We start from the raw sequence: 25,839 nt of genomic DNA on the forward strand, positions 1-25,839 counted from the left end.
ATCAGTGCCCCGACCTCACTAATGCTCTTGTGGCTGAATGGAAGCAAGTCCCTTCAGCAATGTTTCAATATCTAGTGGAAAGCCTTCCCAGAAGAGTGGAGGCTTTTATAGGAGCAAATGGGGGACTAACTCCATTTTAATGCCCATGATTTTGGAATGAGATGTTCGACGAGCAGGTCTCCACATACTTTTGGTCATGTAGTGTATTATGCATTTGGCCAGTGGTTCTCAAAACTCTCCTCGGGTACCCCCAGACATTTCACAACTTTGTTGTAGCCCTGAACTATCTCATCGGATGTACCTAAAGGGCTTGATGAGCAGTTGAATAAGGTGTGCTAGCTTTGAATATGTCAAAAACATGGAACGCTATGGATCACCGAGAAGAGGTTTGAGAACCACTGCATTAGGCTACACCACACTTGGTAAAACTGCCTATCTAGGTTAATGGAAAAAAAATAGAACTATATGACTAGAGCACTAAGGTAAACTAAAAACGTTAAATATTGTTCATATGATTTATATGTTGGTATATTTTATTTGTATTAGTTCAAAAAGATGGTTCTGCACAGAGGCCACTTCTATTTGGCCTAAATCAGTGACTGGATTCTGCTTTGTTAAACAACAACTGTAGGCAAGAAACCTCCCAAATCACTCTTCAATCTGTTGAATCTTATATAAAATGTCTCATGTGCTTGATTAACCTAATTAATTGTTGCTGGCAATCAACACTCCTAATAGCCTGTTAGTTGTTATGGTGATCGAGATGTGTAAATGATCATGTAAATATTATTCTAAGGGAAAAATCTAACTCACTGAGTTTTAATTTAGCCTACATAACAAATTGAATGACATTTCTTTCCACATCCCATTAATAACCTCGGCAGCCAGTATGTCGCGCGCTTGAGAAATTATTCCAATCCAGATGGCGCACCTATCCTATCTGTCCTCCAATAAAGCATGGAACCATTCTGAAATCTGTGAAATGTTCCGTTCGTAATCGAGGACAGTCCATGAGTACACTGCTGCTGTACAGACTGTTCCCGGTAGTTGCGCTGAGCTGCGCGAGCTGCGGCGGCGCTCGGCACAGAACTGGTTAAAGGGTCAGGGTGTCTACTAGAACACTGTGTCCTCACCAGAGCGCAGCTACAGTACAGCCGGAACATTGTGTTACTTTGTGGCCACTTTCCAAGACCTGCCCTTAATTTGTACACTAAATGCCTCCCCCCCCCTCAACCCTCAGTTCCCTCCACCTTCTTCACGGTGTCATTTCAATTCTCTTCTCCATGTGGCTCAAACTCTCGTGTTGATCGTCACTAGTGCCGGGGGGTTTCGACTGTAAAAAACTGCCGACAGAACATTAAGTACCCTGGTTGGTTATGAGAGGGCGGGTTTGAAATCACCGTGCTTACGTGCGTTGCAGAGCCAGTGTAGTGATACACCGGCTGAAGTTATAGCACACGAGCAACAGAAGAAGAGAACATTAAAATTATAAATAGGTAAGTTACAGCTTTAGCCTATTTCTTATTATTTTATCGAAAAAGTGTAATTGGTTTGATTTATTGGGCATATTTTAACCAGCATGACCGAGTAGGAATCGAGTTACATTGTATCCAATTGTACCCGGTTAGACATGAAGGTGCCTCAGAATAAATAGATAAAAAATTCATACAAGTTTTCATTTTATATACTTATGATTCAGCCTATTTGTCTTATTTAGAATCAGTGTTCAACTCTATTAAGTTGTGTTCTAGGCTTATTTTCCAGATACATGTGGATATCATGCTTACTTCTATTCCTCTACTTATCACTTGTCAATGTTTTTATTGAGAGTGGATTGAATTTACATCCATTGAAGGTTTTAATCAAATGCTATTATAAAGGATAACTGTTTATAATTTTCGGTTCTTTCTTTTGCACTCTCTCTTACACACATGCACAAACAGTCAGAAACACAAAGACACACACACACACACACACACACACACACACACACACACACACACACACACACACACACACACACACACACACACACACACACACACACTGTGAATAATGTATCTAATGTCTTACTCTCAATTCATATTTTCAATTTCATTAAAGGTAAATCAAATTGACCTAAAATGAAAACGTAGCCCCATGTCTTCTTATTACAGGTAATTAAGAAATTGCAATTAACGTTTATGTTACATTTATTCAACGTGTATCTCCAGAACCATTGGCGGTGCAGTGAGTGAATCATAGCATATAGGTGTGACTCTCCTTTGAAAAAAACAAACATGCTTTTATACATTTCTTGTTTCAGTCTCGTTATTAACTGGAAGACTGAGCAGAAGAGATATGAACTAGAACACTGTTAGAAATACATGTGTCAGTCATTTCCTTTGCGCCACAATACATGTATACAATTACAGGTGGCATGTTGGAAGGCAACCAAGGCATTTATTGCAGCACGTGTTCAAGGCTTGTTATGTGTGGGGGTTTACGTGGACATACAGTACCCTCAGTATTATCAGACCAAGGTTTCCTCCCAAGGTCTGCTTGGCCACATAATGGTTTACTGCATTTCAGCCTTCCTATCTATCTGCCAATGTTGTGGGGGCAGGTAGGTTGGTTCTGTGGTAGAGTACATGGCATTGGGTACATGTCTTTAGTATTTTATGGTGGTAAAGCTGGCAGTCAGAGGGAGGACTTGGCCCATATTCATAAAGTCTCAGAGTATGAGTACTGATCTAGGATTAGGTGCCACCAACCTGTCCATTTAATTGTATTCATTATTAAGGGTAAACTAATCCTTTATCAGCACTTCTACTCCTAGACGTTCTATGATTAAGGGGCCAAGAGTGGTATGGTACGGATAGATGTGACGACGTGACCCTGTGGAAATAAATCAGAGAGAGAGTGTTGGAGAGAGAGAGTCTGAGAGAGAAAAAGAGAGCATTTCCAAGAAATGGCATCCAGCGATCGCCCTGAATGAAACGAGTCCAGACAGTATTGACTTAGCAGCACAGATACCTCTTACCTCGGGTCATATAATGCCCATGTCATTACATATCAGACTCCATTCCCTGCTTCTAGATGAAAGCGTATTCTGCTGCTACCTGGCTTTCTTTCCAACCAAGGTGCTTAATAAAAGATCAAATTGGAAATGTGTAAATTTCAGCAAGTCTTGGAGGACAATGGAAGTTGACTTGTAAAATAAGTGCGTATAATTAAAACCAACACTCTTCTTATTGTGTCCTATTAAATCAGAGAAATTCAACTAAAACCGTTAGGAAAGGCTTTCTAAAGACCCAAGGTTTCCATAGAAAACCCTGATGAGGGCTATATTTCCAATTCATTTTGTTTTAATAGTAAATGTTTTTTCTTGTCAACTTCCTTTGTCCTCCAATATTTTATGAATATTTTTCACTTAACTCCTTCTTTGAACCATGGCAGACAGTGTCCCTCTCCCCAGGACCGACAATGTCTACTTAGCCTATGTTAGACAATATCCACTATGACAGAAAATGTCCTGTTCTTGTAGACAATGTCCTGTTCTTTCAGACAGTATCCCACTCTGTAACCACGTCGGTCTTTGTCACCCAGGACAGCCAGACAGTGTGTCCAGTTTGTCTACCGCTGCTCTTTATATGTGGATTAGCGTGAAGCATTGACTTGTGATAAAGTGCTTTGAGGCACAATGTGTATCTGTGAAGTGACTGTGCTGCTGGAGCTCTCAGGACTGAATGTTCTCGGCTTTGTTATGTTCCGTCCCTGCATTTCTCCACAGGGTCTCTGAGTTCCACGGTCCCTCTGACTAAGAGACGCGCGCTGCTGGCTCTACCACAGCTGTAACTTATATGGATAATTCTATACCCAGATGGTTTACATTTCTTCATCATAAAGATGAAGTTAAAGACACATGCACAAGCATTCTGAATGACTGGTGATTGGATGAAATACTGTGGTACATAATCACTAACAGTAACGTTACACATTCAGTTATTAGAGTATTTTTTTTTTACAGAGTACTTCTAATATTTAGAATTTTGACTTTCCCCCCTCCAAAGTCAGATTGGACATTTCAGCAATAATTGTAAAAAATTATATATTTTTTTTCTGCGTCAGTCCCAGCATTTCCCCAATTAAAAAATTATGTAATGTGCGTTAGTCTCTATTTGTGTTGAGGGGAGCCTACTTGGGTATTGCCATCCGAAGCAGATGCTGTGTTCTGACTGAGTAGGTTTCAGATTGGTGAACACCATCAGATTGTGCCAGGAACTCAGAACAGAAGGAACATCGTGTTCCCCCCCACACACTCTACACACATACACACACACACACACTCTGCGCAGACACACACAGTCTTACAAACACACTGCGCAGACACACACACATAGACGGACACACACACACCCCAGATGGACACACACATACACACACGCACACACACTACTGCGCAGATGAACACAGACAGAGATGGACAGAGGCAGACACAGACACAGAGGTGGACAGAGACAGAGTCCGACAGACCGACACACTGGCACACATAGGCATACATGCATTCCACCGCACAGAGCCACTCATATTTTAGGTTTAATTCACAATTATTTGACTAGATCATTAAATCAACTCATTATTCTTACATGTTATTGGTGTGTATGTGTGTGTGTGTTAATACATTTGGCCCTGTCAATGTGAAAGCTATAACGTTACAGTTCCCAGAACATGATGTTCCGTTCCAACTTTTCTTAGAAGTGATGTCCATTCCATATTAAGAAATGCCCCAGTCCCAGAAAAGAATGATCATTTTAAGCTTTATTACTATGGTTATTGCTGTTTCCGTTAACAATGGCAAGTGATTACACACTACTTATATCATTTTGACGTATGTGAGAACAAATGCGAGATTCTTACATACAGTCCATTCGGAAAGTATTCCAACCGCTTGACTTTTTCCACATTTTGTTACTTTATATCCTTATTCTAAAATGGATTAAATTGTTTTCCCCCCTCATCAATCTACACACAATACCCTATAATGATGTTTGCAAATTTATTACAAATAAAAAATGGAAATATCACATTTACTTAAGTATTCAGACCCTTTACTCAGTACTTTGCTGAAGCACCTTTGGCAGCGACTACATCCTCGTTTCTTCTTGGGTATGGCACTACAAGCTTGGCACACCTTTATTTGGGGAGTTTCTCCCATTCTTCTCTGCAGATCCTCTCAAGCTCTGTCAGGTTGGATGGGAAGTGCCGCTGCACAGTTATTTTCAGGTCTCTCCAGAGATGTTTGATTGGGTTCAAGTCCGGGCTCTGGCTGGGCCACTCAAGGAAATTCAGAGACTTGTCCTGAAGCAACTCCTGCGTTGTCTTGGCTGTGTGCTTAGGGTTGTTGTCCTGTTGGAAGGTGAACCTTCGCCCCAGTCTGAGGTCCTGAGCGCTGTGGAGCAGGATCTCTCGGTACTTTTCTCTGTTCATCTTTCTCTCAATCCTGACTAATTTCTCAGTCCATGCCGCTGAAAAACATCCCCATAACATGATGATGCTGCCACCATCATGCTTCACTGTAGGGATGGTGTCAGGTTTCCTCCAGATGTGACACTTGGCATTCAGGCCAAAGACTTCAATCTTGGTTTCATCAGACCAGAGAATCTTGTTTCTCATGGTCTGAGAGTCCTTTAGGTGCCTTTTTGGCAACCAAGAGGGCTGTCATGTGCCTTTACTGAGGAGTGGCTTCCATCTGGCCACTCTACCATAAAGGCCTGATTGGTGGAGTGCTGCAGAGATGGTTGTACTTCTGGAAGGTTCTCCCATCTCCACAGAGGAACTCTGGAGCTCTGTCAGAGTTGGTTACTTGGTTACTTCCCTGACCAAGGCCCTGCTCCCCAGATTTCTCAGTTTGGCCTGGTGGCCAGCTCTAGGAAGAGTCTTGGTGGTTCCAAACTTCTTCCATTTAACAATGATGGAGGAACTGCATTCTTGGGGACCTTCAATGCTGTAGAGATGTTTTGCTACCCTTCCCCAGATTTGTGCCTCGACACAATCCTGTCTTGTAGCGCTACAGACAATTCCTTTGACCTCATGGCTTGGTTTTTGCTCTGACATGCCCTGTCAACTGTGGGACCTTATATAGACAGGTGTGTGCCTTTCCAAATCATGGCCAACAAATTGAATTTACCACAGGTGGACTCCAATCAAGTTGTATAAACATCTCAAGGATGATCTATGGAAACAGGATGCACCTGAGCTCAATTTCGAATCTCATAGCAAAGGGTCTAAATTCTTATGTAAATAAGGCATTTCTGTTTAAAATTTTTAATACATTTGCAAATATTTCTAAAAACCTGTTTTTACTTTGTCATTGTGGGGTATTGTGTGTAGATTGATGAGGATTTTTATTTTATTGAATACATTTTAGAATAAGGCTGTAACGTAACAAAATGTGGAAAAAGGGAAGGGGTCTGAATACTTTCTGAATGCACTGTAGACCTAAATGAAGCATCAAATCTGTTTGTGTGATGTGTGTGTGTGTGTGTGTGTGTGCGTGCTTGCGTGCGTGTGTGTGTGTGTGTGTGAGTGAGAGAGAGGGAATATGTGTGTGTATGAGAGAGAGTGAGAGAGTATGTGTGTGTATATGAGAGAGATAGAGTGAGATAATATGTGTGGGTGTATGAGAGAGATGGAGTGAGAGAGTATATGTGGTTGTATGAGAGAAATGGAGTGAGAGAGTATGTGTGTGTGTATGAGAGAGATAGAGTGTTTGTGTTTGCGCGCCCACAGGCACTTCTGTACATTATGAACAATAGCACCAGTACACAGTTAGGTACTCTCCATCAGAAAGAGGAAGAGATGAAGCTGAATGAAACGTGAAATGTGAGAGCGAGGGGTAAAGAAAGACGCAGAGATGTATCAGGGGAGGCGATGAAGGGGTAGAGTGGTGGAAGAGATGTAAGGAGGGAAGACGGAGCACAATGATTCATAGTAATAATTAATAATAGTAATGATTAATAGCCAATTAATTTAGTTTATCATGTTTGGCATGGATTGTCTAGACCAGCAGTGATGCAGGTCACTTGGTATCTAGGGGGCCAACAGATCAACTGTGTCAGCTGCTACATTTACAAATATTTAAGGGTTTGGGCCAAAGGTTTATATATACACTATGACTGACAGGGGGTGCTGTTTTGAAGCCACCGTGCCTCCATCTTGGCACTCACCCACCATTGTAAAAAATATTTTGGAAGCTATAGAAAAACATTTATTATCGTCTACACTTGCCACGTTTATTCTATTACATACACCTTCATAAATACTTTGAATTAGATTATATAAATTAAGCATGAATATACAGTATATATATCAAATCAAAGTTTATTTGTCACGTGCGCCGAATACAACACTTTACACCTTACAGTGAAATGCTTACTTACAGGCTCTAACCAATAGTGCAAAAAAGGTATTAGGTGAACAATAGGTAGGTAAAGAAATAAAACAACAGTAAAACGACAGGCTATATACAGTAGCGAGGCTATAAAAGTAGCGAGGCAACATACAGACACTGGTTAGTCAGGCTGATTGAGGTAGTATGTACATGTAGATATGGTTAAAGTGACTATGCATATATGATGAACAGAGAGTAGCAGTAGCGTAAAAGAGGGGTTGGCGGGTGGGACACAATGCAGATAGCCTGGTTAGCCAATGTGCGGGAGCGCACCTATATATATATATATATATAAAAAAAAATCCTTAAAGAGGAAGTTACAGTGCCTTCAGAAAGTATACATACACCTTGACTTATTCCATATTTTGTTGATTTACAGCCTTATTTCAAAATTGATTAAATAGATATTTTCTCTCTCACCAATCGACACACAACCTTTCCTTATTTATTAATTTAAAAAATGTTCATTATGGGGTGTTGTGTGACACAAAATCTCAATTAAATACATTTTTAATTAAGGCTTTAACACAACAAAATGTGGAAAAGTAAAGGAAGGCATTATACTATATCCATTTTTTTACTTAGCAATTCATTGATTCTTGAAAAATATAGCTAAGAAATGCCCCATGAGCTTTTTTCAACTGTCAAACCCCATGGGAAACCAAAATATTATTATTTTACTTCAATGTAAGCAAAGTAAATGTAAACATACACTATATAGCCTCAAAATATGGTTAAAACTATCATTTTAATTTCATGGATATTCAGACCTTACATCCATAGCTCTGTCTATGAATTTGAGAGTGGTTACATTTCTCCAGCCCCGTCCCTCAGCTTTTTACCAAAACAGGGGTGGGGAGAATGTTTTGTTATTGTTTTTACTGCTGATTGCCACTATAAAGTATAATTTTTTGAAAGTACTAATGTTACTGTCCAAACTACACTTAAAAACATGTAATTTTGTCCCTAAAACATTGAATTTAAATACTGTAGAATTCCATTCATTCCCATGGAGGACTACTTCTTCTGGGGAGTGCCAAAATGGCCAACCAGTGGCTTCAAAGATTCTCTTTTGCCAATACATTGCATCAGCAATCCAGGGTTTATATACATAATTGGTTAGGGCCAAGGGGAAAGTGTAGGGAGAGAATTGGTATCAGCTGTGTGTGTGACTTCACTGTGGATGTCTGTGGAGGGCCACTCGTAGTCAGTCAAATATGTACTGTTATAGCCTATATGACAAAGGGGTTGTTCCACCTCAAAAAGCACAAGAAAGAGGACTTCGACACCCACCATCTCAGATTGTTCTGAAATCGTTTATGTAGTTAGTAACAGATACAATTGGCATTCCTGAAACATTATTTTGTTGAAATATAATTTGAACTGAGAAATTAAGCTAATTGATTGCACCCAAGTTGGGCAGATAATATTCAGAGACTATTCAATAAATATAGTGTGAAAGTACCAGGTTTTGACCACTAGATGCTACTATTCTGGCTATACAGCCACACTCTTTTATCCATTTTGCTGGTCTCTTGTGTTTACACACAATTTCACAATTTCCTTTGCAACTTTGGGTAGAAAACCAATAGATTTAGCTCATTATGAAAATTAATTGTGTGGTCATCTTCACAATTCAAGCCAGTCCTCCATGAAAGCAATTCAGTGTGTCCTTATAGTAGCTTCAACCCAACTCTCCTTGAATAGTCCAACAAGTGTGTAATGGCAGTCTAAGTCGTCCTCCTCCTCGGACGAGGAGAGGCGAGAAGGATCGGAGGACCAATGTACAGCGTGGTAAGTTTCCATGATTTAATAACATGAAAACAATATACAATTACAAAATAACAAAACGTCACAGTCCCGTGTGGCACAAACACTGACACAGAAAACAACCACCCACAAAATCCCAACACAAAACAAGCCACCTATATATGATTCTCAATCAGGGACAACGATTGACAGCTGCCTCTGATTGAGAACCATATTAGGCTGAACACAGAAACAGACAAACTAGACACACAACATAGAATGCCCACCCAGCTCACGTCCTGACCAACACTAAAACAAGCAAAACACATAAGCACTATGGTCAGGACGTGACAAAGTGGCCGCTCTCTGAGAGGGCTATCCCTATGCAATTCTTATATGAAGACTTTTCCTACAAGCCCAAACCTTTGATGTAGAAATGGGCTAGGGACTAAAATGTTGTGACAACCCTAATCAAATAATGAATTGCATGGCTGTCATGTTTTCAATAAAATTATCAGGAAACAGATTTATATGTATTGTGAAAGTGACATTTACCATTAAACTCAATGCAACCCAATATCATTACAATCGCAAAACAGTATACATTGTGTGTTTGGGACTTTTACCACTGAAGACCATTAGAGACCATAACAATGAAACTAGTATAACTGCTGTAGCCTAATGGTTTGCTTGTTCACCAGGAATGGTCTAACAGTAACTAATACAGACCTTTTATGAAGGGAATAAACCACTGACAAAGGCCCCGTTTCCTGGATAAAGATTAAGCGTAAAAGAAGGACAGACTTATTTGCTTTCATGGAGGACTGGCTTGATTTGTGAGGATGACACACAAAATGTATTTTCATCATGAGCCAAACAAAAGAGACCAGCGAAATAGTGGCGGGTTTTTTAAAATTTTTGGGGATTCCTTATGTCTTAACCCTCCCGTTGTCTCGGCGGGTCAGAGCGACCCCGGGCAGTTCCGAGTTGATTGCCCGTGTCTGTGTGTGGGTCGGAGTGACCCCGGCAGCGTTAGCAAGGTGTATGTTGTAACCCTCCTGCCCCTGTGTGGGCGGGGTCATAGTGACGTCAGAGGGGTCAGAGTGACCCCGGCGGCGTTAGCAAGGTGTATGTTGTAACCCTCCTGCCCCTGCCCCTGTGTGGGCGGGGTCATAGTGACGTCAGAGGGGTCAGAGTGACCCTCGGCAGCGTTACCAGTCGCTTCCCCCGTGTCTGTGTGGGTCAGAGAGACCCTGGCAGGCCGGGGTCACAGTGACCCAACACCACCACCTGCTGGATACTAGTAAAAGGTCCTGCCCCAAAATTGACACGCTCAACATTCCGGGCAAGGGCCTGTGTCGAATACGGCATCGGGCCCTACAGATCGGGCCCTTGGGCCCCGTGTGAGTTTGGATATCGAATCTAAAAACGCCCCCCTACAAACTACTTTCCCTTGGTTGTGGAAATTGTGCCTTTCGGGTATGGCTGTTGTTACACAACCTTCCCCTTGCCTCGGCGGGTCAGAGTGACCACCGGCCAGCGTTACGAGTCGATTCCCAGTGTCTGTGTGGGTTAGAGAGACCCTGGCAGCGTTAGCAAGTATGTATGTTGTAACCCTCCTACCCCTGTCTGGGCCGGGTCACAGTGACCCGAGCCCTGTTGTAAGCCCTGCGTTATGAGTTGTTCCCCTCTGTTCCGGGGGCTTGGGTCAGAGTGACCCCGGCAGCGTTAGCAAGGTGTATGTTGTAACCCTCCTACCCCTGTCTTGAGCTGGGTCGGAGTGACCCGGGGCCTGTGTTAGGAGTTGTTCCCCTCTGTCTGGGCCGGGTCTGAGTGACCCCGGCAGGGACCAGTTGTCCCCACCAACTCTGTGCACGACCTCGGTGCTATCACGCGGGGAGGCCAGCCGAGCGTCCCGGATGGGACCGAAGGGGCCGAAGGGCCGAAGGAGCAGGCAGGGCAGACCACGCGCCTCGTCCATTCGCGTGCTTCGTCCCATTCACGTGGCCACCGTAAGCAGGGCGTAGAGCGGCTACTAATATCGTCAGGAAGAAGAAGAAGAAGAAGATGAGGACGAGGACGAGGACGAGGAGGAATACGACCCCGCCGAGCGTGAGCCCTCCGCCTACGACTGTAAGCAGGGCGTAGAGAGCCTACTAATATTGTCAGGAAGAAGAAGAAGAAGAGAGAACAAGAAGAAGAACAAGAAGAACAAGAACAAGAAGAAGAAGAAGATGAGGACGATGATGAGGACGACGACGAGGACGAGGACGACGACGACGAGGAATACGACCCCGCCGAGCGTGTTGCCTCCGCCTACGACGCCTCGCAGTCCCGGTTTCAGCGCGGCTCAGGTCCTGGAACAGATATCCTCCAGCGTCGACCAAGAAGACGAAGAAGACTACTGCGATTCCGAAGAGGAGGACGTTTCGGAAGATGAAGACGGTGAGGAATACAACCCCGAGCGCGACGCAGACGACTACGAAGACGACTCGGCCTCGCGGTCGTGCTCCTCTTCGGAGGAAGAGCCGGAGGGAGAGCGAGAGGGAGACGCGGCCGCTGGCCGAGAGCGAGACAGAGAGCCAGACAGAGAGCGAGCCAGAGACAGAGAGCGAGAGCGAGACAGAGCCAGAGAGCCAGAGCCAGAAAGGGAGACGTTGCTGTCAAAAAACGGCAAAATCAAATGGTCCTCCGTGGCCTATCGCGGCCCGGACCGGCCCCGCGCCATCCGCCCGCCCTGCCCCGCCGTGACGCCGGGCCCCACGGCCTACGCCGCGTCGCGAGCGCTCGACATCGCGTCCGCCTTCCGTCTGTTTGTCACACCGGCGATAGAAAGGATCATCGTGGACATGACGAATCTGCAGGGGGTGAGAAAATACGGCGACGGCTGGCGACCCATGGACTCCACCGACCTGCGCGCCTACGTAGGGCTGCTGATCCTAGCCGGCGTCTACAGGTCCCGAGGCGAGGCCGCGGCCAGCCTGTGGGACGCCGAGAGCGGCAGGACCGTGTTCCGCGCCACCATGCCGCTCAAGGCGTTTCACAAGTACTCGAGGCTGCTGCGATTCGACGACCGCCAGTCGAGACCCGCGAGACTCGCCACCGACAGACTGGCGGCCGTGAGAGAGGTGTGGGACCTGTGGGAGGAGCGGCTGCAGGCCCTCTACAACCCGGGGCCCGAAGTGACGGTGGACGAACAACTGGTCCCGTTCAGAGGTACCGTCTATGCATCTGTGTACGTACGCGTAGCGTAGAGAGCACGGGCAGTCTATGTATCTGTGTTTGTACGTGTAGCGTAGAGAGCACGGGCAGTCTATGTATCTGTGTTTGTACGTGTAGCGTAGAGCACGGGCAGTCAATGTATCTGTCTATGTACGTGTAGCATAGAGAGCACGGGCAGTAGTAGCACGGGCAGTAGTAGCAATCGGCAAGAGTAGCAACGTGGAGCACGGGCAGTAGTAGCACGGGCAGTAGTAGCAATCGGCAGTAGTAGCAATCGGCAGTAGCACGGGCGGCGGAGGCGGCTGCGTGTAACGTAAACGCAGTGCGCCCCGATGGTGAGCCGGTAACGATGACGCTGGTATCTGTGTTTGTACGTGTAGCGTAGAGAGCACGGGCAGTCTATGTATCTGTGTATGACGCTGCTAATCTCCTCTCCCTCTCCTCTCCCTCCCCTCTCCCTCGCCGAAAGGACGCTGTCCTTTCCGACAGTACATTCCCAGCAAGCCGGCCAAATACGGCATCAAGTCGTGGGTGGCCTGCGACGCCAAGTCCAGCTACGCTTGGAAGATGCAAGTGTACACCGGCAAGGCGGCCGGCGGAGGCCCCGAGAAGAACCAGGGCGCGCGCGTCGTCCTCGATCTGACCGAGGGACTGCCGGGCGGTCACAACGTCACGTGTGACAATTTCTTCACCTCCTACGAACTCGGGCAGCGGCTCCTCGAGAGGAACCTCACCATGGTGGGCACGGTGCGAAAGAACAAGCCCGAGCTCCCTCCCGCGCTGCTCCAGTCCAAGGACAGACAGGTCTCGTCCTCCAGGTTCGCCTTCACGCCCACCGCCACTCTAGTGTCCTACCTGGCAAAGAGAAATAAGAACGTGCTGCTTCTGAGCACGCGGCACGCGGAGCCCGACGTTAGCGATCGCCGAGACCGGAAGCCGGCCCTCATCCTAGACTACAACTGCAACAAGGGCGGCGTGGACAACCTAGACAAGGTGGTCGGCACCTACAGCTGCAGACGGATGACCGCCCGCTGGCCCCTGGTCATCTTCCACAACATCCTCGACGTGTCCTCCTACAACGCCTTTGTCATATGGCGAGAGATCAACCCCGACTGGATGCCCGGGAAGCGGAACAAGAGGAGGGTGTTCCTGGAGCAGCTCGGAAAGGCGCTCGTGAAGCCCTTGATCCAAAGAAGGCAGCGTCTCCCCCGCACCGAAGCCGCCTCAGCACTTGTCAAAGTCATACGGGGCGAGCGTGTATCCGCCGAGGCTCGTCCGCAAGCCCTTGAGCAAGCCGTCGGCCCGGCCGCCGCCTCCGACCCAGCCCCGGCTGCCCGGCTGGAGGCGAGTAAGAGGAAGAGGTGTCAGCTCTGCCCACCCAAGAAGGACGCCAAGACACACACCGCGTGCTGCAGGTGTAAGAAATACATCTGCAAAGGCTGTTCACACCCATACTGTCACACTTGTGCCCACTGGGCCTTTAGCCAAGACGGGACAGGGTGACCCGGGGGGGACACTGTGTGCTAGGCATAATAGGAGGACAACGGGAGGGTTATGATTGCTACTGGCTTTTCAACAAATTCTTAGTTGGTTGTCATGCAAATTGTCACCCATTCATTAAATATTTGTTGTCATTTGTAACTTGGACATTGCTTTCAGAGGAGGTACATAACTTGAACAGATCCAGGTGACTTTATTTACAAACTACTGCCATTTGTGCGCATACACTTCTTGTTCTGGAACGGGGAGGATGGGGGTTGAGAGAATGCCAAGAAGAATGCCAAGAGTGTGCAAAGCTGTCATCAAGGCAAAGGGTGGCTACTTTGAAGAATCGTAAATATAAGATATATTTTAATTTGTTTAACACTTTTTTGGTTACTACGTGATTCCATATGTGTTATTTCATAGTTTTACAATGTAGAAAATAGTAACAATAAAGAAAAACCCTTGAATGAGTAGGTGTGTCCAAACTTTTGACTGGTACTGTATACTTTCATACTTTCATACATTTTTTAAACTTGTACCGTGGACCTTCAGAAGAGTCTTGTGAGGCCTGTGGCCGTCCTAGAGCAAAAAGCCATCGTGTTTGTGACACATCGTGTGTGGCATTTTCAGTCATTAAATGTGAGAAGTTTGTATCACAGTTAGTTAGTTCAGACCTACATCCACTGCACACACGACACTAGTATTATGGTATGAATTCAAATGTGTTTAAATGATGTACTGTGGTTTGCGAGGTAAAGGCTGCTATAGAAAGACATCAGGATAATATTATAATGGGCTCATCACCAGAAAGCTCTTCAACAGTTACCCAACAACGATGGTGCAGCATGTCTCACAAAGAGTGGCGGCACTGTTGCTCCAACAGATCTCATATTTCACGGTCCAGTTTTTTTCAGAATGAAGAAGAAACACTTTTTAAAAAATTTGACCATGGGGGGAAAAAAACAAGCTACTGCGTAAAAAGGTTACCACATTGCAGTTTTGGTTGAATTGAAACCTTCGACATTGTCAAAAGTGAATGTGAGCGTAGTATACTGCTATGAACCAGCATGTTTACTGGAGTCTTGACATTAATATGATGGTATGACTGTAGCAAATTCCCAGAGTTACCATAATATACTGTGGGCTGGGAGAAGGTTGGCCATTGAGGTATATGAGGATATTATTTCTGTAGCTCATCATCAGAAAGCTTGTTTGGCTCTTCAACAATCTCCCAATAATGTACTGTGCTGCAAGTCTCAAAATAAGTAACGGCACAGAGTTTACTCTCCATTAGTCAGCACCTCTACATACACTGCGTCAGCTCATGCATTTGATCAGAATGAAGAAGAAACAGAGTTGAGAGGTTAGAAACGTAATTCCCTGACTCACAGAATGTCAGAGATATAGCATAGCTAACACATTTACCTACTTAAAGCATATGCGTATAATTGATTACAGTTTAATTGACATTCAGGTGGTTCTGGAAGGCCTTTTTTAAGGGGGGCTTTGTGTGTTGGTGGGGTTTTGTGAGTCTGTTATTACGTTGGTGCACATCCCAGTTTTAAACAATGTGTGTGTGACTCTTTTGTGCAGGGTTAGAGTAGCATGCCCAGATGCAGATATGACCACTGATAAGGACCAGTCCATGGATGACCAGTCTCCTGCTGTGGTCTTTGCTGCCAAGGGCATCGATGTCACTCCTAGCAAAGACGAGGGAGTTCTCAAGGTATGCTTCAACCTCATTCCCAACCTCCTCTGTGAGGGACAAACTCTGTCTTAACATACAGCAACCTGGTCTCAGAGCATTTTGTATTATTCTGTATGTAAACCGAGACACTCCCTTTAGTATATGTTACATTTCATATGGTATGTATTAATTTGTGGATGTGCATTATCCATTTCTTATGATATGTTACGAATTTGCAAAACATACTATATGTTACGAATTTGCAAAACATACTATATGTTACGAATTTGCAAAACGTACAATATGTTATTAATTTTCAAAAACGTATGATATGTTGCTAATTCCAATTTGTTGTAGCTAATGCTGGGTGGTTAGGTGGCTAATGCTAACGTTATCTAGCTGGCTAAGATGGCTAGGCTAGGGGTTAGGGTTAAGGGTTAGGATTAAGGTTAGGGTTAAGGTTAAGAGTTAGGTTAAAAGATTAAGTTTAGGGGAAGGGTTAGTTATCTTGCTAAGTAGTTGCAAAGTAGCTAAAAAGTAGCAAGTAGTTGAAAAGTTGCTAATTAGCTAAAATGCTAAAGTTGTCCGTGATGAGATTCCAACACGCAACCTTTGGGTTGCTAAACGTTCACCGTTATACACCTTCTCACCCACCTTCTCATCCACCTCCTTTCGTTTTTGCCTGTAACCATACCAAACGTAACATATCCTACTCATTTGAGTGTTTCAGATGTACTTTTACTATGTTATGTCTAGTCTATGAGACCAAGCTCCATACAGGAGTGCAGCTCAACTTATTACATGAAGCACACACACAAAGTCTTCCCTGTCACAGTAATCAGAGAGACTTCAGAGAAACGCATCCTTCATAATTCTGCCACCAGAATCAAGAGTGTTCCTTTGTATTGAGCACATCCTCGGTGTTACCTCTAAAACAGAGCACTGCAAGAAATGCCTAACTGTTAGGATGAAAAATAATAATAGGGGTACATGAAAAAGAAATATGTGACACGAAGAAACCATCATCACTGTCTAGCTAGAGAAACAAGTACTAGCATGCTGAGTTGAGATTATCTCAGGGCTGACATTTGTTCTTTATACAGGTGGTGAAAAACCAGGGAGAGGATGGGGACAGACCCATGATTGGGGACAAGGTAGCAGTACACTACACTGGCAAACTAATCAATGGGAAGAAGTTTGACTCCAGTATGGAACGCAATAAACCCTTCACCTTCAGTCTGGGAAAGGGTATGTCCGAGTCTGAGACGGCCTCTTACTGCGGTACTCGTTTCTAAACATCTCAGATACCTTTTCAGCTGAAGAAGAACTGTCGTCAGGACATACAGATGTACATATTGTACATATAGCTTCTATATTATACTTACATTTTTGACATCTGTATGTATGGAAGAAAGAACTCATCTAACTCATCCGCCCTTTGTATCGCCCATATGTCACTGCATATGTAGCCTACATCTGTTTGTCATGTCTCTAATTTTGTATCCCTCCACAGGTCAGGTGATTAAGGGCTTGGATATCGGTGTGTCCTCTATGCAGAGAGGAGAGGTGTGCATGCTCCTCTGTAAACCAGCATATGCCTATGGGTCAGCTGGATGCCCGCCCAAAATACCTCCCAACGCCATGTTACAGTTTGAGGTAGGTAAAGCTTAGTGGTTGCCAAGGGGATGATGGTATATAGGCCTTCCTCTGCACGTAACAAGTTTCCCCTTTATATTCTGACTGTGCATTGTCCTAGATTCTCTCTCGGCATTGTGAACAGAACACATAACACTGTCTCTGTCATCATTCTGGAATCTTTCGGTTACCATTGTGTAAAAGTGTGCCACTGCTGCTAGTGTTGCTATGGCAACACATGGATGTGACGTGGCGTTTTATTCTGTCCTTACGTGTTTCTTCACTTCCTGTAGGTGGAGCTGCTGAGCTTCCAAGGCGAGGTGCTGACGGACGACGGCGGCATCACAAGGAGGATAAAGGTCAAAGGGGAGGGCTATAATAACCCCAACGACGGATCAACAGTATACGGTAAGGTGGACATGCTCTCTCTCTATCACATTCACTGTGATCTAATTGACTGGGATCTTGGTGATCAACATGTTAATTGATTTTGGTACAAAGGCTTTGTCTCACATTAACCAGCTTTCCATCCAACCTTTTTATTTGATTAAAGTGCATGTTGGATATTTTTTTTTACGACAGGCCTGATTGAAACAGCAAAAAACTTTCCAAATGTCAACAAAACAAATTACCCTAGACAAAGTGAGCTCTTTTTGTGTCGGTAAAATACATTATGCGAGAAATGGTGGTATTATTATAACCATCATATCACAAAGTAAACTTGGAGTCAAGCAATGATACGCTATGTGGTCCTCTCACTACAACTCGGGAAAGCATACAGTTTCATTTATTAGGCTACAGATGAAATAAGTTCTGATGAACTTCACAGGGTGGTGAAAGTGCACGGTGATAAGCTTGACGCTCCTTTCCAATAGAGGCTCCTATACAATAAATATCGAGGGTCTTATTCTGGTGACATGATGATCAAGGCTTGGCTGCTGTTTGACAAATAAAAAGAATCTCGCTATTTTGTCCATAATAACGTCATCATGTAGGCTAGCCTACCCACACTGTATATCTGCCAGCTGTTGGGTAGAGCACACGTACCAAGACCAGAGTGGGCATATTTGCTACATAACCGCAATTTATTTGGTGACAAAACCAGAGTTGAAAATGTGATGGAAACCCATTTAACTTGTATTTTTTATTCAGTGCATGGGAATTTAATCACCAAAGTTATTTTTATGTGCACTACGTCATCACCGACAACCGTTTATCCGCAACAAGTCAATTAGAAGGAAACGCATATCTGATGGGGAAATGCGCATATTGTATTTATGCAGATTTTGGGGATATTCACATGAAAATATGTCACCAATTGGATGGAAACCTAGCTAGTGACTGTGATCAGATTGATTGTGATCAAAATGTTTACAGATTTTTATACAGTCTCAAACAAGACAAAAAAACTTTCTGAACACTCAAACTAAACATGTTGAACAATCTAAACTATATTATTCTATCTGAACAGTCCATTCCCATTAAGTAAAATATAATAATATTAATATTTACCATTCAAAAAAGTATCTTATTTTCCAATTTCCTCCTGTATCCCACAGTACACCTGGAGGGTCGCTGTGAAGAGCGTCTGTTTGACTCCAGGGATGTGCAATTCGTGGTGGGCGAGTCAGAGGACATGGGCGTTCCTCTGGGTGTAGACAGGGCCATGGAGAATATGCAGAAAGGAGAATGCTGCATGCTCTACTTAAAACCCAAGTAAGAGCTTCTACTCTACTCTACTCTACTCCCTATCGCTAGTGATGACTCTCCTCTACTCCCTATCGCTAGTGATGACTCTACTCTACTCCTTATCGCTAGTGATGACTCTACTCTACTCCTTATCGCTAGTGATGACTCTACTCTACTCCTTATCACTAGTGATGACTCTACTCCTTATCGCTAGTGATGACTCTACTCTACTCCCTATCGCTAGTGATGACTCTACTCTACTCCTTATCGCTAGTGATGACTCTACTCTACTCCTTATCGCTAGTGATGACTCTACTCTACTCCTTATCGCTAGTGATGACTCTACTCTACTCCTTATCGCTAGTGATGACTCTACTCTACTCCTTATCGCTAGTGATGACTCTATTCTACTCCTTATCGCTAGTGATGACTCTACTCTACTCCTTATCGCTAGTGATGACTCTACTCTACTCCTTATCGCTAGTGATGACTCTACTCTACTCCTTATCGCTAGTGATGACTCTACTCTACTCCTTATCGCTAGTGATGACTCTACTCTACTCCTTATCGCTAGTGATGACTCTACTCTACTCCTTATCGCTAGTGATGACTCTACTCTACTCCTTATCGCTAGTGATGACTCTACTCTACTCCCTATCGCTAGTGATGACTCTACTCTACTCCTTATCGCTAGTGATGACTCTACTCTACTCCTTATTGCTAGTGATGACTCTACTCTACTCCTTATCGCTAGTGATGACTCTACTCCTTATCGCTAGTGTTGACTCTACTCTACTCCTTATCGCTAGTGATGACTCTACTCTACTCCTTATCGCTAGTGATGACTCTACTCTACTCCTTATCGCTAGTGATGACTCTACTCTACTCCTTATCGCTAGTGATGGGAAAACGAGGATTTCTGAAGGCTTCGGCACTTTTACCAAATTGTTCCAAAAAAAAGGTTAATTACTCGTAGCTTCATTATTTGTTCACAATGCACATTAGTGACATTTGCTGGTCAACAATAAATAGCAGCTTATCTGATTATCAGATAGACTTTTTCGTTCTCCACTGGTTTTATCAAACTCTGTGGCGCAGTTTTACGTTTTTGGCATCAGTAGCCTAAAGTTGGAATTCATGCTTCCCTTTTTTGCCTTCAAGTTTAATACAGTATATATATATATAAAAAAATGAATTTATGGCTTTAATTAGGATGCTTAAGACAGAAGCTTATACTATACTAAATATAATTACAATTATAACTAAATACAATTATTTGAACAACAGTGCAGAAAGTGTGGTTTCAATTTTGCCTTCATCAGGATTCGACCTCACCCTCACATCCCTGAATGTTCCCTACTCTACCCGCCAACACCTCAATCACACCAACAGTGTTGTGGGGGCAAAATGGTAGGCAGTATCATCTGGATATGTGTGCAACAAAAGTTCAACATTCACCTTCTGATACCATTTCTGTCAAGCCGTTAACGTATATAGTTTGACACATACAGTACGTTCGATAAATCCAACATATGCACCACACAGAACGTACTGCAACTGCCTCTGCAGCGCAATGCTGCAAGGCAAATGCAGTGTTCCGTTGGAAATGAATGTACTTCTGGTGTACCAAAATGCAATGACGCTGTCGGTGTGATCGAGGCGTAAGCTACCGGTCAGGTGAAACTTTTTATACAAAATCCAAAATGTGTAAGTACTGTGTCCAGTAGAGATCGGTGTTTGAAGGCAGCTTGGAATCGAAGAAAGCACCGGAATCATTGTGAAATCAAGTGGGATCTCACCAATCACATGAACAGACAAAGCTTCGGATGTCATTGATACACGCATTGGCACACTGCTTCAAATTTTGCTGCTTTCGCCTCGATCACACCAATAGCGTCATTGCATTTTGGTACACCAGAAGTACATTAATTTCCAACGGAACCCTGCGTTTGCCTTGCAGCATTGCGTTGCAGAGGCAGTTGCAGTGCGTTCTGTGTGGTGCATATGTTGGATTTATTGAACGAATGAGTCAAACTGTATACGTTAACGGCTTCACAGAAAGGGTAGCAGAAGGTGAATGTTGAACTTTTGTTGCATACATATCCAGATGATGCTGAGTACCATTTTGCGCAATGACACTGGCGGTGTGATCGAGGTGTTAGCGATTTCGACGCATACCTCGAAACTCCGGTATCAAACTTACATCACTACCTATTGCTGAAGTGTCCCTGTTGCAACACAAAGTAGATACGCTCATACCAAAATAATGTTGTTGACTCATCCTATACTCATATTTTTCTTCCAGATAAAAAAATATATGAAAAAAAAAGACATCCAAAACCCCACCTCAAATTATATATCAAACAGAAAAAATTCTGCTAGTTCCTCATAGAGGATGATGTCATCATCCTGAGGAGGAAGAACTAGCCAATCAGTGGTCTACTCATATTAATTATTTTGAATGACCAGTATATGCCCACACCATTACAACATAGAAAATATTTTTTGGGATGGAAAACTATTTCACTCATATTGTAATTAATTATGGGTAATATTTCATAGAAATCTGGAAAAGTTACTTTAAATGGTCAATCTGCAGTTTCTACATACATTTCTGGACATAAATGATTGATATATACCCATTGGTTCTTGAAGAATATAACTTATAAATACCTCATGAGCTTAGTTCAACTGTCGTACCCCAAGAGAACTCCAATGTTTGTAAACAAACATTGCCTCAAAACATGGTTAAAACTATAATTTTGATATCATGGATGGTAAGACCTTGCATCCATATCTATGGATTTGAGAGTGGTTACATTTATCCAGCCCCATCACTCAGCTTTTTACCAAAACAGGGTTAGGGAGGACGCTTTGTTATTGTTTCATCTGCTGATTGCTGCTTTAAACAAGCATCACTATACAAAAATCTTGACTTTATGTTTGCCTTTCATGAAACAGGTGTATGTCAGGACTAATCAGCCATACAATACTCTCTGTCTTGTTTTTTGTAGGTATGGTTTTGGAAAAGAGGGTAGAGCACATTATAAGATTGGACCAAACTCAGACCTGGTGTATGAAGTGACTCTAAACAACTTTGAGAAGGTGAGTTATACTTGCTGGATTAGATAGGGTAACAACAATGTGTTCAAGTATCCTGTTAGTGTCCCTGGAAGATACCAACAGATTGATTTTATTTGAGCTGGTGGAGTTTAGACAATGAGGGTCTCAGTTAGATATTGCATGATGACAGAGTGACCCTGGAGAAAATAATGGGAAGAAACAGGCATCATCTCAATGAAAGTCATCCTCAAATCTCCTCCTCTGAAACATAACAATATGTTTTCTTTTCAAGGCCAAAGAATCCTGGGAGTTGGATCAGAAGGAGAAACTGAAATTGTCTGCTGCAGCCAAACAGAAAGGGACCCAATATTTCAAGGTATAGTGGGCCACCTCTCTTTCAGAAAATAGACAAAAATCTCAGGGCCATTGGATTCATCTGTGTATGAATATTTCAGTAACTTGAACCAAACCCTGTGAACTTACAGAACTTGAACCCTGCAAACAAGTTCACAAGGACATGAAAAATTGCATTTTCTTTTTCTTTCAGAATTTTTCATTTATTTAACGATTTATTTAGACAAATAGCGACATTTTCATAGTGCAAAAGCATTGTACAGTGTCAAAATTACCATAAACCTCATTATAACCTGGAAGAGTGATTTAATTAGAAAATTTTCTTCAACAACGTGCATTATGAAGAGGTGACTTTTTATATATTGCTCAGATTACTAAAGTCTAGTTAAATAATCAACACCTCATACCGCACATTGTTGAAGAAAAGCTTCAAAATCACAACTGTGAGATTATAATTAGGTTCACAGTTTTTTTGTACTTTGTACATCGCTTTTGAACTATGAAAATGTTGTCTAAAATCTATTTTGTATGAGAGACCTGCTAAACTTAGCCCATGTGTTGTCCCTGGTTGTAGGCGGGGCGTTACCTTCAGGCGGTGGTCCAGTACCAGCGCGTTGTGTCGTGGCTGGAGATGGAGTTTGGTGTGGGCAAGGAGGAGCAGCAGAAGCTCCAGGACTTCCTACTGGCTGCCCAGCTCAACCTGGCTATGTGCTACCTGAAGCTGAGAGAGTACGCACTGGTTGTGGAGAACTGCAACAAGGTACACACTCACTGCATACCTGGCACCACGCATGAGAAACCCCACAAACATATACACGTATACCATACTGAAGCCACATAGAGCATGCAGCTAACACCTGTTCATGGAATAGCATACAGTTGTTTTTGTCTATGACTTTTTGCTCTGGGTCACTGGGGTTGTATACATGTATTAATCTGTTTGACAAGCATTAAAATTACAATCACACATTTTCAACCATTCTGTAACTTTTTTTAAACAGCTTTATAAACGAACTTAAACATCTTTATAAACTTATAAAGCCCTTTATAAATCCTTGTAGGTACACCTTAATGTTACAAATATAGTTACCAATATAGTATCTATGTGTGTATCTTCCAGGTGATAGAGCTGGATGAGAAGAATGAGAAGGCTCTGTACCGGCGTGGGGAGGCTCGTCTCTTCCGTAACGAGTTCAGCCTGGCCATGTCTGACTTTAAACTGGTGCTGCAGGTCAACCCCTCCAACCGGGCGGCACGCGATCAAGTATCCATCTGTCAACGCAATATCCGGGAACACCACGAAAAGGACAAGAAGATCTATGCCAACATGTTCCAGAAGTTCGCTGAGCGTGACGTCAAGGTCTGTATCAACGTCTTTCACAGTCTGGATGGGATCCATCCCAAATGGCAACCTATTCCCTATGTAGTGTACTACTTTTAAACAGAGCCCTATAGGCCCTGGTCAAAAGTAGTGCACTATATAGGGAATAGGGTGCCATTTGGGATGTAATCTGGATGTGTAATCAGTTGTACAATCTGACCTGGTTCACTGTTCTGCTTGAGTACGTGGATACATGTGATATCACACGTTTATCTATTTCAATCATCTCTGCTGTGCTGCTGACCTATTGTAGTCCATCGTTCATGGTTTAGAGATTCACGCTTACTGGTACTAGGCTGACACCTAGTGGTAGTATTGAGTGGCAACTTTATTTGAACTTTTTTATCAAATTCTCTCATTATAATATATGCCATTTAGCAGACACTTTTATCCAAGTGACACATGCATAATCATTTTTTTTAATGTATGAGTGGTCCTGGGAATCAAACCCACTATCCTGGCGTGGCAAGAACCATGCTCTAGCAAATGAGCTACAAAGGACCACTCATTGATGCTTCCATTTTACTCCATAATCTATTATCAAGTTGTGTCTTCATTAACATAAACATTTATATTATACTAATTCATATTACAAAACAAAATGTAGGAAAAGTTATTTATTTTAGCACAATGGAAGAAATCTACACATGACTTCCATAAACATTCTTTACTCAAGTCTCTCTCCTTTGTATCTGTGTGCTCGAACAGGCAGGGAAGGGGAAGAGGAGGAGGGGGGAGGACAGTGGAGTGATGAACGAGAACCATCAAGTGGCCATTAAGAGACGACGCAGGAGTCAGGACCACGGCCAGGACTGTCCCTGATGCTCCAGAGGAGGTCTGGAGGAGGGCAAAGCCAGGGGGGCAGGTCTCCCCTTGCTACCCACACAGAGACCAGGGGTCTGAGGCAGGAACTGGGCGGGGCTGGATCACACCCCTTCACCCTGATCTCATCATCCCCTACCTACCCCTCCACCATGTGTGCTATACCCAGCATGACAGACAGGGGGCGTGAGTGGGGAAGGCTCCAAGCCAAACAGCAATCCTTCCTTCAGTCTATAACATGGAATCCTGTCCAGGTCTTGTCCTCAACCTCATGCGTTGCGCAATTCCTCCAAATGCACACCTCAATTTAACTCAGATCCACAGACTGCATTATGTTGATAATCAAATCAAAATGAATCACATAAGATAATACAATATAATATAATTTTGCTTGGCATTGCATTTTCCCATTTTGCACATACAGATGAACAACAGGTATCATTGTATTTTGGTTGCTTTGATCTATTGGTTGGGATGTCTGGGGTTGCCTAACACCTTGTGCTTAAACTCACAATTGGAATCCTAAATATATATAACTTGACCATGTGGAACAGTGGTGCGAGACGCTGAGCCACTATAACAGACAAAACAGCTGGCATCATCGTCACCTAGTTGTCATGACACCCGCAGTCCCAAAAGACTAGTTATGTTTAGACAATGAGTCATACAGTATATTTGCACAGACAGTTTGGCTGAAGAACCTCCCACTCTTTACTCTTGAACATAGAGAATTAACAAGTACAGACTCATGGACCATTGCATGCTGCAGATGCTACATACTGTTATGTGTTTGCTACTCTCTTTGACTGTCCGGGAAGTCCAAAATCAAAGAAAGTCCATTAATGAAGCTTTAAGTCTCAGCTTTCCAAGCTGCTGTCCAGTCCTCTCTGACTTCAACATTTCATTCTCTCCTGGACAAATGCTTTTTTCCATCTACGCTGTTAGAATTTGGGTTATGTGACTGATGATAATTAGGGCATATAGATTCTAGTTGTGTAGTTCTCTTCCTCCCCAGTCCTGGAATGGGTGACTGTACTGTCTGACCTTTTAGTACACTTATTTCCCTCTACTAAAATGGTGTTAAATGATGGACAAGGATACACTTCAATCCTCAGCAAAGATAGTAAAACCACCGATGTTGTCTTTTTAGGAAAAGTAACACTCAATGAATTAAGCCTTGGATAAAATCTGGGCTTTATATTTTTGGACATTTGCTTTTGCATTCGTTGGACATCAGGCCCTTGGGTGTCTTACTGATATTATCATTGTGAAACAAGAAAAGGCAGGCTTAAACTCTCACTATAAAAAGAAACCATTGAA

General features: G+C 43.3%; 1 protein-coding gene across 1 annotated transcript; it reads left to right on the forward strand.

Moving 5' to 3' along the window:
* Positions 1–1,243: 1,243 nt before the first annotated feature.
* Positions 1,244–25,839, forward strand: LOC120062859 (peptidyl-prolyl cis-trans isomerase FKBP5-like). Its single transcript, XM_039012931.1, has 11 exons — positions 1,244–1,496; positions 15,482–15,614; positions 16,679–16,823; positions 17,089–17,231; positions 17,504–17,618; positions 18,770–18,926; positions 21,914–22,004; positions 22,255–22,338; positions 22,891–23,076; positions 23,437–23,676; positions 24,406–25,839. Exons 2-11 carry the CDS (start codon positions 15,510–15,512, stop codon positions 24,517–24,519), a joined length of 1,380 nt encoding a protein of 459 aa, XP_038868859.1. The 5' UTR covers positions 1,244–1,496; positions 15,482–15,509; the 3' UTR covers positions 24,520–25,839.

This window comes from Salvelinus namaycush, chromosome 2 (assembly GCF_016432855.1).
Source record: "Salvelinus namaycush isolate Seneca chromosome 2, SaNama_1.0, whole genome shotgun sequence".
Lineage (NCBI taxonomy): Eukaryota > Metazoa > Chordata > Actinopteri > Salmoniformes > Salmonidae > Salvelinus > Salvelinus namaycush.

Bases quoted from the DNA above. Each gene is read 5' to 3' on its own strand.
- LOC120062859 (XM_039012931.1), top strand. From the start codon at position 15,510: ATGACCACTGATAAGGACCAGTCCATGGATGACCAGTCTCCTGCTGTG. The intron at 17,619-18,769 runs GTAAGGTGGACA...TGTATCCCACAG, and splicing joins CGACGGATCAACAGTATACG to TACACCTGGAGGGTCGCTGT. The intron at 22,005-22,254 runs GTGAGTTATACT...TTTCTTTTCAAG, and splicing joins CTCTAAACAACTTTGAGAAG to GCCAAAGAATCCTGGGAGTT.